At 42.2% G+C, this 12744-nt stretch overlaps 1 protein-coding gene across 1 annotated transcript in view; it reads left to right on the top strand.

The window, feature by feature from the left end:
- The window catches only part of PARP1 (poly(ADP-ribose) polymerase 1), a 77719-nt gene that overhangs the window by 45175 nt on the left and 19800 nt on the right, over positions 1 to 12744 (top strand). The window contains 4 exon segments of the mRNA XM_077485856.1: positions 700 to 796; positions 8925 to 9041; positions 10072 to 10248; positions 10336 to 10474. Coding sequence (XP_077341982.1) covers positions 700 to 796; positions 8925 to 9041; positions 10072 to 10248; positions 10336 to 10474 — 530 coding nt within the window.

Raw genomic sequence — 12744 nt, 5'->3', positions numbered from 1 at the left:
TTTCAGGAGCTTTCGTGCTAAAAAAGCACCTGAAAAGCTCACAAACCTATTTCCATTAATATCAATGAATGCTTTCACACTGGGGCAGTGGGCTGGCAGGGCGGTGAAAAAACGCCCCTCTCCATTGAAATTCATTGAACGCTCTTCAAAAGTGCTCAAATGTTTTACTGGCAGTTTATAAGCACCTCAGTGTGAAAGCGACCTAAATGTCTAAGGTATTATTCCAAGACGCATACATACTCAGTCCAAATAATAGGTGTAAATGTGGACTTTAAAGTGGTTCTAAAGCCTCAAGGTTTTTACCTAAATGCATTTTGTGCATTAAGTAAAAAACCTTCTCTGCTGCAGGATCCTTTCCTTTTTCTTAGCCGAGTTTGATGCAGCAACGTGCACAAGAGCAGCGGCTCTCCCTCTTCATTGGGCAGATTGATAGCAGCAGGGGCCGTTGGCTTCTGTCAATTAACTCCAGTGACAGGGGAGGCAGAGCCAAGTCCCGCTGTCTGTCAATGGACGCAACAGGGCTCAGGAGTTAACTATTGGGGGGGCCAGCAAGAGAGGTGCCAGGAGCGCTGGCGGGGGACCCGAGAAGAGGATTGCACAGAGCAAGTATAGACATGTTTGTTAAAAAAAATGCTTTTACAACCACTGTTTGGACTTTTTTGAAAAAGGAAAATACATTTGCTTTTTTTTTCTTGGTAGGAAGAGAAAAGGGGATGAGCTGGATGGATCTGCTATGTCCAAGAAGAAACTAAAAAAAGAAAAGGAAAAGGAATCTAAGCTTGAAAAGCTGCTAAAGGTAAAATAATTACTTATAGGTCAAACATACATTGGTTATTCTTATAGGGTGATTTTTAATTTCTTCTCGTCAAGAGACACAAGAAATCGTCTTGCTTTTGGGTTATATTGCTGCTTACTGGAGGATTGGGCACCTGCAAAAATAACCCAAGATAAACCCCTCTTATAGCTGTGGCCAAAAGTTTTGAGAATGTGAAATTTAGATTTTTTTTTTTTTTTTTTGGTCAGTCTGCTGCCTCTCTGTTTTTAGATCTTTTTTATTTATTTTTTTTATAAGATGTTACTATGGTATACTGAAGTACAATTACGAGCATTTCATAAGTGTCCAAGGATTTTATCTACAATTACATTAAGTTTATGCAGAGGGTCAATATTTGCAGTGTTGACCCTTCATTTTCAAGACCTCTGCAATGCGCCCTGGCACGCTGTCAATCAATTTCTGGAACACAGCCTGACTTATGGAAGCCCATTTGTGCATAATCAATGCTTGGAGTTTTTCAGAATTTATTTTATTTTTTTGTTCACCCATCTCTTGAGGATTGACCAAAAGTTCTCAATGGGATTAAGGTCTGGGGAGTTTCCTGGCCATGGACACAATTTTGATGTTCTTGTTCCCGAAGCAACTTGGTTATAACTTTTGCCTTCTGGCAAGATGCTGGATTTTCTGATCGTTGGTATGGTGCTTTCCACAGCCGATTACAACGTTTTGGATGACAAAAACTGGATGCGCAGGCTCTAAAATGTTTGTGTGATGTGAACACAACACCCGATTTTTGTTTAATTAGCGCAAAAAATGATGTTGTAAGAGCTAGACTATGCATGCTCAGAGACAAAACACATACAAAACAAATCAACACATTACGTCACTTCTGACTTTGTGTTCTGTCGTACTAAAATGTTCTTATTTTGAGTAACCTCTACACTTTCGATATGACACTAGCATGCAACAAAAAACGTATGAAAATTTGTCTGATAATCTGATCGTGTGTACCAGGCTTTAGTCCACATTCTTTTTAATGATCCAGAAACAAAAATTGTATATATGGGCCTCTAGCCTAGTGTAAACAATACCAATAAAATTAAATGGACCTTAAGCATAGTGTAACCAATGAAAATGTAAAATTAAAGTGACTGGTGCTCTTAAACCATACAAATGACTGGTGCTTTCAATCCTCGATATAAATAGATCGTAATTTAATCCTAAAATATATTAACCACTTGCTGGCCAGCTCACGCTGATATACATCAACAGAATAGCACTCCTGCACAAACTGACGTACCTGTACGTCAGTCTGCAAAAGCAGAATAGCGGGCGTGCGCTACCCGTGGCACTGGCCCACAGCGGCAGTATGCCCCTGGGCTCAATATCCGCCAGCAGCCCGTGATCACAGTGAGAACGATGTTGCAGACCCGATAAAAATGCCATAAATCCATTATCTATTTTGTAGACGCAATCTCTTTTGCGCAAACCAATCAATATACACTTATTGCAATTCCCCCCCCCCAAATGTAGAAGAATACATATCGGCTTAAACTGAAGAAGAAATTATAGAGATATATAGAATAAAAAGAGCGGCACCAATGCTTCAATGCAGTTGTTCTTTACTTCAACTTAATTCCAAAATATGTACAAGTGCAAGCCACTGTACAGTTGCGAGCATCACTGCTCTTCATTAGGTTTATCTGGCTGTGTGAAATACTGATACAAAAATCGAACATTTATCCCAACCCAAATAGTGCCACACAGGTGTATGACCCAATTATCTAATCAATTACACCTTGAAACGGAATTAATCCCATACTACTATAGCCAAAGGTTCAATACACACTATCTTTACCAAAATATTTACAAAAAGTGCAAGCAAATACAATTACAACTAATGCATATATACACAAGAGTAAGCAAGAGTAAGACAAAGGGAACACTGCGCTCTCGCTCTCATCTATATATTAGGGCTGTTACTGATTAAAATTTTCGTGTTCGATTAATCGTTTTTTTTTTTTTTTTTATCGACTAAATTCAATTAATTATAACGCACATACAGATCAAACTACTTTTAGCTGATCTCCTTGCATTGGATATAAATGTATAAACCATAGCATATGGGATAGATAGGGAACAAAATCCCCATCTACACCTCAACTCCTACCATTATACAAATGAAAACCAATAGGAACTCAATGTCCTGTCAGCAGTTCATGTTTGTACTTCCCGATCCTGCTATAACATTTCCAGAGGGTTTCTCTTCAGTGCAATTTCCCCTGTTATTCAATATCAAAGGCTTCTTCTTTACTTCAATCTCATTTCAAAGCATGCATAAAAATGCAAGCATTCAAAATCGTGAATCGTATCCATTGAATCTACAGGAGGAAAAAAAAAAAATTATATATTACACACTTAAAAAAATCCCTGTCCATGTATATTTAAAATAAGTGTAGCTCATAGTCTTTATTCATCCCATTAGGATCAAGAGTCTGTAACCTATTAATCCACCATACCTCCTGTTTTTTTGATTCCCCCCTCCCCCCCTCTTCTGTTAAGGAATACCTCCTCCAATACCATAAAGCGTAACACTGATTCTCTTTGTCCTCACACACACACACACACACACACACACACACACACACACACACACACACACACTTATATATTATATTCTCAAAAGTTATTAAAAAACGCGCAAATTTCGCACGACGCCACAATTGTCAGTTAGACCCCTTTTACACTGGGGCGTTTTTCAGGCGCTTTAGCGTTACAAAAAGCGCCTGTAAAGCGCTTGAAAGAAGCCTCATCTGCAATCTCAATGTGAAAGCCCAAGTGCTTTAAGAGCCCTTTCACAATGTCAGCGCTTGTAAAGCACTGCTTAAACTAGTAGCACTTTTCCAGCGTTCTTGGGGCGCTTTTAACCCCTGCTAGTGGCCAAATAAAGGGTTAAAGGCACCCACAACACGCTGCTGTCAATATTGCTTTTCAGGCGTTTTACAGGCGCTTCCCATTGATTTCAATGGGAAGGGGCGCTTTAGGAGCGTTGCATTCACTGCTCCAAAAGCGCTGCAAAGAAGCTTCTTGCAGGACTTTTTTTGATGCCCTGCCAGCGCAGCGCTTCGGTGTGAAAGCACTTGGGCTTTTACATTGGGATTGCATTTGCAGCTTCTTTCAAGCGCTTTACAGGCACTTTTTTTTTTTATGCTAAAGCGCCTGAAAAACACCCCAGTGTGAAAGGGGTTTTAAAGCAACGTAGTGCCAAATTGGAAGAAGTGCTGTGGTCAGGAAGGGTATAAAATGTTCCTGGGCTGAAGTGGTTAAAAGTTCTTCTGCCTTAGAAGTGAAAAAAATATAAAAATATAAATTTAGAAACATTCATAAAATATCAACCCAAAATTAACTTTTAAATTCATGCGAATTGCTGAACAGTGATCTATATTAAATGGCTGGTGCTCTCAGATTAGCAATTGGTCAATTTTTAAACATTTAAACAAAAAACACAGCCCTTAGTGAATGCACAAATAATCCTAATATATAAAAAAAACAAGTGACGACAGGTGCTCTTCACCGTCACAGTATATGCCACTGTCTAGAAAATCCCAGCTCCACGCCTGTGTGTTTCTCCCCCCCCCGCTCCCTAAAAGCTCAGCCTCTCCGTCTCATCCACACGCAGAGAAAAGATTGCTTCCATAGCATACCGTTTTTTTTTTTTTTTTTTTTTTTTAAACCGCTTTGTTTAACGGTTGTATGTGTACTCATTTTGCCAATGTAGAATAAATGCATTTAAAACCAGTAAGTCCGAGACAATTTGCGTGCCACGGCTTCAAAACCGGAAATGACACAAAGACGCTGGAAGCTCTGTCCCCTCACTGTGCGTGCAGATGTGCTCACGCCTGCCTGCTGCCATTCCTGAGCAAGCTCTGCACTGGTGGTGCCCCGATCCTGCAGTTGAATCAACTGTAGAAGACAGTCCTGGTGCTTGCTGGACTTAGGCACCCTGAAGCCTTCTACACAAATGCAGTGGAATTTTTTTTTTTTTATGAGATTAAGTCCATTTTCATGGCAAATAGGGACTTGCAATTCATCTGATAACTCTTCATAACATTCTGGAGTATATGCAAATTGCCATCATAAAAACTGAGGCAGCAGACTTTGTGAAAATTAACGTTTGTGTCATTCTGAAAACTTTTTTTTTACATACTTGCCTCTTGGCATAGCTGTTTTTGCAATATTTTACGCAAATGAGCGGCTGCTCAGCGCCAATGCCCGCCTGTCAGGAGGGCACATATTTATGTGCGCTCAGTGTTAAGGCAGTAGGGATTGGAGGAGGTAAAACCATGGCTCAACTGCAGAGTTTTACAACCCCCCCCCCCCCCACCCCCAACCTCATGAATGGGCCCTGTGTGTGCCGCCATTATTCAAAGTGTGGCAGGCACTGCTACTTCCCTGAAGTGACCTGAGCATCTTTTGACAGGTGATATGTTGCCTCCTCAGCACCTGATTTAAACCTATAATTGTCGTACATAATTGTGGCTCGCTAGTACAGCAGTTAGACTCCTTTCACACTGGGGTGCTTTGCAGGCGATAAACCGCTAAAAATGGTGCCTGCAAAGCCCCCTGAAAGAGCCGCTGCTGTGTCTCCAGTGTGAAAGCCCAGAGGGCTTGGTGCGCTGGCAGGACAGTGAAGTCCTGCTAGCAGCATCGTTGGAGCGGTGTATACACCGCTCCTGCCCTTTGAAATCAATGGGGCAGCGCAGCTATACCGCTAGCAAAGCACTGCTGCAGCAGCTCTCTGCTGTGGTTTTAACCCTTTCTCGGCGGCAAGCAGGGGGGTAAAACCGCCCCGCTATCAGCCGAATACCGCCGCTAAAAATAGCACAGTTTTAACGCAGACGCCGCTCCCACCCAGTGCGAAAGGGGCCTTCGAGGTTTAAATCGGGTGGTGAGGAGGGGATAATGGGCAACGCTGTGCCCAGTGATCTTTGACTTCTCATGTTTTTTCAGGTTGGTTTAAGGTCTCTTAGCCCTGATTTTATCTTTTTCTGGTTCTGTATAGTGACAAGGTGATGTCACAGGACTTCCTTGTTGCCTAAAGTAGTTTGGCTTTTTACCACAACCAGGACATGGTTTTTCTGTTCTGTCTAGCTCCAGCTCACCCAAAGAAAATTTCCCTCGCTTGTTTGGATGTGGTCTGAAACATTTGGCCATTCCCAGGTGCTGCCTGTGACCAAACTTAGGCCGTGTATTTTGTGAATAGCCCAGTGTAGAGGAGGGAAGAAATGGACAACAGCGCTGCTGTGGGCAGGTGCCAGAATTGCAACAAAAGCCATATCACCCAGACAAAATGTAATACTTTTTAAGGTTTTTGAAGTAATCTGATAAGCAAATGTTAAAGTGGCTTTAAACTCTTACAAACTACTTTAACCTACAGTTAAGCCTAGATTAAGGCTTACCTGTAGGTGCAATAAATATCTCCTTAACCTACACGGTTAAGGAGATATTTTCCTAAAGGCAAGCATAGGTGTCTACGGCTCAGGCAGGCTGAGCTTGCCGTTGGTGAAGGCGATCATGCCGTCACTGACGGCTGCCACATGCATGGCCAGGAGTGACATCATTGCTGCTCTGGCCAGTCACAGCGCTCGAGCTAGCGATGCCCAGAAGTCACTCCGGGTATCATGGCAGCAACGGAGGTCGTGGACGAGGGTCAATTTGAGGGCTTCGATCTCATGCTATGCTTACTAGCTCATTATGCCTTTGTCCTGCAGGGTTTTTTTTGTTTTTGTTTTTTGTTTTGTTTTTTTATTGGAGTGGGTTTACTTCCTCTTTAACACATACCTGTGAAACTTTGATGGTTCCTAGAATCGGGCCTATTGACAAAAAAAAAAAATAGAAAACCACATTTCTCCTTTTTAACCTCCTCGCGCCCGCCCTATGGCCGAATGACGGCAGTAGAGCAGGCGCCTTCGTCCGGGTTGTCGTCCCTGGACGGCGTGATGTTTACTTCCGCAATGCGCGCCGCCGCGGGCGCGCATCGCGGAAGTTCTGTGTTCGCCGTGTCCCCCGGGGACAGGCAAACACAGATCGCTGTAAACGGCCAATCACAGCGGCCGTTTACAGCGTGATCGGCGTATCCAATGGGAGATGATCTCATATGTTTACATATGAGATCATCTCTCAGCGCCGCTCTCCTTCCTCGCACAGACAGTGCGAGAGGGGAGAGATGAACGGCTGCAGCGGCAGCCGTTCTGACTGTGAAAGAAAAAAAAGTAAAAAAATAAAATAAAGTGCCATCCTCCCCTAGCAGTGCCATCCTCCCCTAGCAGTGCCATCCACCCCCAGCGCCATCTGCCCCAGTGCCATCTGCCCCAGTGCCATCTGCCCCAGTGCCATCCACCCCAGTGCCACCTGCCCCCAGTGCCATCCACCCCAGTGCTACCTGCCCCCAGTGCCATCCACCCCAGTGCTACCTGCCCCCAGTGCCATCCACCCCAGTGCTACCTGCCCCCAGTGCCATCCACCCCAGTGCTACCTGCCCCCAGTGCCATCCACCCCAGTGCCACCTGCCCCCAGTGCCACCTGCCCCCAGTGCCACGTGTCGTCAGTGCCACGTGTCAGTGCCACATAGTGCCATCTGTCATCAGTGCCATGTATCAGTGCCATTTGTCATCAGTGCCACCTGTCAGTGTCACGTGCCATCTGTTGTCAGTGTCACGTGTCATCAATGCCACTTATCAGTGCCATCTGTCATCAGTGTCACGCGTCATTGGTGCCACGTATTAGTGCCATCTGTCACCGGTGGCACGTATTAGTGCCACGTATTAGTGCCACGTGCCATCAGTGCCACGTATTAGTGCCACGTGTCATCAGTGCCACGTATTAGTGCCACGTGTCATCAGTGCCACGTATTAGTGTCATCTGTCATCAGTGCCACATATTAGTGCCATCTGTCATCAGTGCCACGTGTCATCAGTGCCACGTATAAGTGTCATCATTGCCACGTATCAGTGCCATCTGTCATCAGTGTCACGTGTCATTGTCCTGGTATTTCAAAAGTGTAATAAATAGTCAACAAGTTAGATGTGTAATTTATGCTTCTAGAACACGTGATGGCGCTCCCTGCATGTTGGGCCTCTCTATGTGGCCAGGCTGGGAAAAAGTCCCACACATGTGGTATTGTAATATTCAGGAGGAGTAGCAGAATTTTTTGGGGGGTGTCATTTGTGGTATACACATGCCACGTGAGAGAAATAACCTATTACAATGACAATTTTGTGGAGAAAAATAAAAAAAATGAAAAATCTTCATTTTGCAAAGAATTGTGGGAAAAAAATGACAACATCAAAAAGCTCACCATGCCTCTTACTAAATACCTTGGAATGTCTACTTTCCAAAAAGGGGTCATTTGGGGGGTATTTGTACTTTTCTGACTTGTTCGGGTCACAAGAAGCGAGATAGGCCACCAGTACATCAGATGTGATCAATTTTGTGCGATTCGCACCACAGCTTGTAGACGCTCTAACTTTCACAAAGACCAAATAATATCCACTAATTTGGGTTATTTTTACCAAAGATATGTAGCAGTATAAATTGTGACCAAAATTTATGAAGAAAAATTAATAATTTGCATAATTTTGTCACAGAAACAAAGAAATATGCGTTTTTTTTCAAAATTTTCGGTCTTTTTTCATTTATAGCGCAAAAAATAAAAACCCCAGAGGTGATCAAATACCACCAAAAGAAAGCTCTATTTGTGGGAAAAAAAGGACAAAAAATTCATTTGGGTACAGTGTTGCATGACTGAGTAATTGTCATTCAAATTGTGAGAGCACCGAAAGCTGAAAATTGGTCTGGGCAGAATGGTGTTTAAGTGCCCAGTAAGCAAGTGGTTAAAATGGTGCTAGGAAAATGGCAATTATTCACATTGTGCAAAATTTCCAACTTTTCTTAGTAATGCCTTTTGTGTCCATAAAGTCAAATTGTGCAAAGCAGTTTGGAATACGCAAGAATCTGTATCCTCCCCTGAACCAACTACAAATGCTGGAATCATGTAGGCAGTGTTCAACGGTTAGCTGTTTTATGAACGCTACTTCTATGTTTTTAATTATGTATATTGAGCCCTCAGTTTATTTTTGCCTTGACACAGGAACAGACAGAGCTTGTCTGGGGTATAAAAGATGAACTGAAGAAAGTGTGCAGCACCAACGATCTTAAAGAGCTGCTTATAGCCAACAAACAGCAGGTGCCATCTGGAGAAACCAATGTAAGTATACTGAATGACTATTGTGAAATTGCAGTGTATTTCCACTCTTGTAGCCCAATTAGGATAACCCCCACTTTGTTGCATGTTCCTATTCACATAGCATAATGTAAAAAATGTAATTGCTGCCAACCTCCTTTTTTTTTTTTTTTTTTGTTCTTGTTGAAAGTTTTCAAAATTCCCAACGAGTCTAAAAGCGAATCGGTCACAAAGAAATTATCTCAAATAGGGGACCAAAGACCCTGTATTCCACATTAAAAAGAACCTGAAATTTTATCACAAGAGGACTTTGTGTACCCCCTCCCCCCAAAAAAATCGAGCCTGCCTGTACACGCGATTGCAAACCCAACTGTCAGGGGCAACTACATACAAAAACGCCACTTGCACTAAACATGTTGCATATCTCCACACATGTGGCATTAGAAGCAATAATTCCAGGGCCATTATTTACAGTTCACTCTAAAGTGAAGACCTGTAGAGGTTTTTAAAATGTTGCTTATGGACAGTTTAGGGTACTGAAGTTTATCGTCGTAACAGGTGTGTACATTTTTAAAGCTCAACGTGTTTATCTTACTGGACGCAACCTCCTCCAATTGAATAATATATTGTATTTTGTGCCCTAAAATTAACTTTTCACCTGGATAAACTGTTGGGCAAGTATAAAAAAAATGGACCTACCACTGTCTTATCTGGGGTGTCTGCTTTCATAAAATGTATATTGTTTGGTGGTTTTAGCTAATCTTCAGGCCTAAAAAATGTTTTTTTAATGTGTTAAAAAAAGTGGCAGCGAAAGGGTTAATCTAGTGGCAAAAAGATTTACACATCTAGGGGGGACCTTTTTACACCTACAGGTGTGTTACAAGCTGCTGTAGTTGTGCATTGCTGTTCATATGCAAGGGAAATGTTGTAAATGAATTTCCTTTTATTAATACATAATCCTAATGCTTTCGTTAATGCTTTTGAAAATCTTGTAGTTTTTTTTTTATTTATTTTTTCAAACATAAGACCAACCTTCCCCTTTCTTTTGCTGCAGATCCTGGACAGAGTATCAGACGGCATGGCTTTTGGTGCTCTTCTTCCTTGCGAGGAATGTCAGGGACAGCTTGTCTTCAAGACTGATGCTTATTACTGTACAGGGGACATCAGTGCCTGGACCAAATGTGTTGCTAAAACACAAACCCCCAATAGAAAGGATTGGGTTACTCCAAAGGTAATGGGGGGGGTGTAACTTGACTCCTTATTTAGAGTAATGGATTATAGAATTCTCATTTTGTTTTTTACTGCATTATCAATCCAGGAGTTCCATGAAGTTCCATATTTGAAAAAGTTCAAGTTTAAGAGGCAAGACAGAGCCTTCCCTCCGTCTGTAGCTCCAACACCTGTCAGCGCTCCAGCTCCTGCTAAGACGGTGGTTAAAGAGGAAGCCATTCCTGAAGGTAAACAAAGCACTGGTTTCTTTTGGGGCCTTCTTGTAAAGAGGGTCCCTTCCCTTTATATTCAGCTCTTTTCTTGCCCATCTTTTTGGTCTTCCACTCTATATGTTTACTGCCTATCAGAACAGGAAAAGTGGGGGGAATCTTTCAATGTGGCCTCCCTATTTGAGTGTCCGCTTGATTTCCCCTCACTTCCATTTGTGTCTGTAGGATAGAAAGCAAAATGAAAGCTTCCCAAAGGGATACAGATGGCAAACAAAGCCTGATAGGGGTTTTTAGCCACTCTGTATCAAAAAGGGAGGGGGGTGCGGTTTACTGACATACTTTGAAGCCATTTACCCCTAGAAAACATTCTAAATTCACTTTGCTGAACTAGTACACAATATATTGTTTGTTTGATATATGGGTGTACTTAAGAATCGCAATTTTAAAAGTAAAAGTTTTATTGAAGACACCTAGTGGAAGAAATGTTATAATGCAGAAAAAAATTGAATGTAAACACAATTGCACGTTTGGATGTAACTATTTGCACAAGATATTACATTACTGTAGTGCAGTGATGTCTCTGTTTTGAAATTACAAATTTTTCAAAATGGTCAGTATCAGCTGATGCAGCATTGCCCAAATTAAAGTAAATGGAGAGCACCAACTAAGTTTATTAGTTTAGTAGTTAATTCTTATTTGCCAAAATGAGAGTTGCAGATGAATCTTCTTCCCTAAAGGTCCCCTGGTGTTGACTCCTGGCAGCCACCACAAAAATACCCAAGTCCTTTCCAGTGCAAACTTACTTGCAGGTGGTGATGTATTCTGATTCTGTAATAAAACAGGGTTCGTCAACTGTTGACGCAACTCTTTAAATAAAACCCTGAAGTTCCCAGTGTGTGATGTCCTGTTCTTTAAACACGCCATGGATTAAAGGTTGGAAGCCCTCTTAAAGGTGTCCTTCCCATTAGTGGTTGTGGCTTTGCAACCTGCAGTGGCTGCTGTGGAAGTGTGCCAAGCTCTTAAGGTCTGGGCAAAGCAAATGTTCTATTCCAAAGAACCTGATCTTAAAGATCCTGCTATTTGGCAACTACTGGAAGATTTTTTTTCTTGGAGCCCTAAGGTACTTGGCAGATGCCCGGGAGGATTCCATAAGGCATCTTTCATAAGTGAGCACTATCTCTATCCTCATGAGAAGTATCTTATGGCTCAGATGTTGGTTGCCTGGACTTTGCTGCAAGAAGTGCATTGAGAGGCTGCCCTATGAGTGTGAATGATTATTTGGAACATCATTGGACACCTACATCCAGAAAGTGAAACTGAGGAAGAGTACTCTTACCTCTTAAAGGGTGTTAAAGGTTACAGATCAGAATTCTGTAACATCTTCAGAGTCCAACAGGAATTCCTTTTTTGTAAGCAACCAGCCAGGGGCTTCTCAGTTTTGTAAGAACTGAAACCCCAAGTCCTCCAGTCCTGGAGGCAAATACTTTTCAGTAAAAGGCTTCCCCAATTCACTTGGTGCCTAAAGCTTTATGATGCCATAGACTCAGACAACTGGGTCCTCCAGCATGGTGTCCAGCGGATACAAGTGTGAATTTGTCTACTTTCCCCCTCATACTTTATACACTTGAGTGCCTTCAGATCCACAAAAAGGCAGTTTTCTCTTCCTTCATTGAAGAAAACTGCTTTGATGTTACCACCTTCGGGAGCAGGACATTGGGTGCAAATAAATTAAAAGCACATCTAATGCCATGTACACATGAGAGGAATGTCTGACAGAAAAAGTCAAGGGAAGGAGGTGTTCATTGTATATTCCGATCGTGTGTATGCCCCATCGGACTTTTTACATCAAATTCTGACGGACCTAGAAATAGAACATGTTCTAAATATTTCCGACGGAAACCAATTCCTATCGGAAAAACCGCTTGTCTGTATGCTGTTCCAATGTACCAAAAATGACGCATGCTCTGAAGCAAATATGAGACGGAAGCGTGCGGTGTGGTAAAACTAGCGTTCGTAATGGAGCTAGAACATTCCTCACACAGCAAATTCTGTGATCTTTTAATGCAGCACATTCTTTTCTTCTTTTAATGCTAAAACGAATAAGTTTCTTTTCATACATCAGGGTACAGAGCCATAGTAGTTACTATGTGGGTTATAGGCCACCTTCAGGTGATTGACACTGGCACTCCCTAAACTTAAAAAGTGCACTCCCTATATAACCCCTCCCACTGGAGGGAGCACCTCAGTTTTTTTGCCAGTGTCTAAGGTGTCTAATCTTGGCCGTATTG

This window comes from Lithobates pipiens, unplaced genomic scaffold (genome assembly GCF_037356315.1).
Source record: "Lithobates pipiens isolate NorthernLeopardFrog02 unplaced genomic scaffold, aLitPip1_a1.2 Scaffold_18, whole genome shotgun sequence".
Taxonomy (NCBI): Eukaryota; Metazoa; Chordata; class Amphibia; order Anura; family Ranidae; genus Lithobates; species Lithobates pipiens.
The sequence above is the reverse complement of the archived record's forward strand: the minus strand, read 5'-3'. Positions and strand labels throughout refer to the sequence as shown.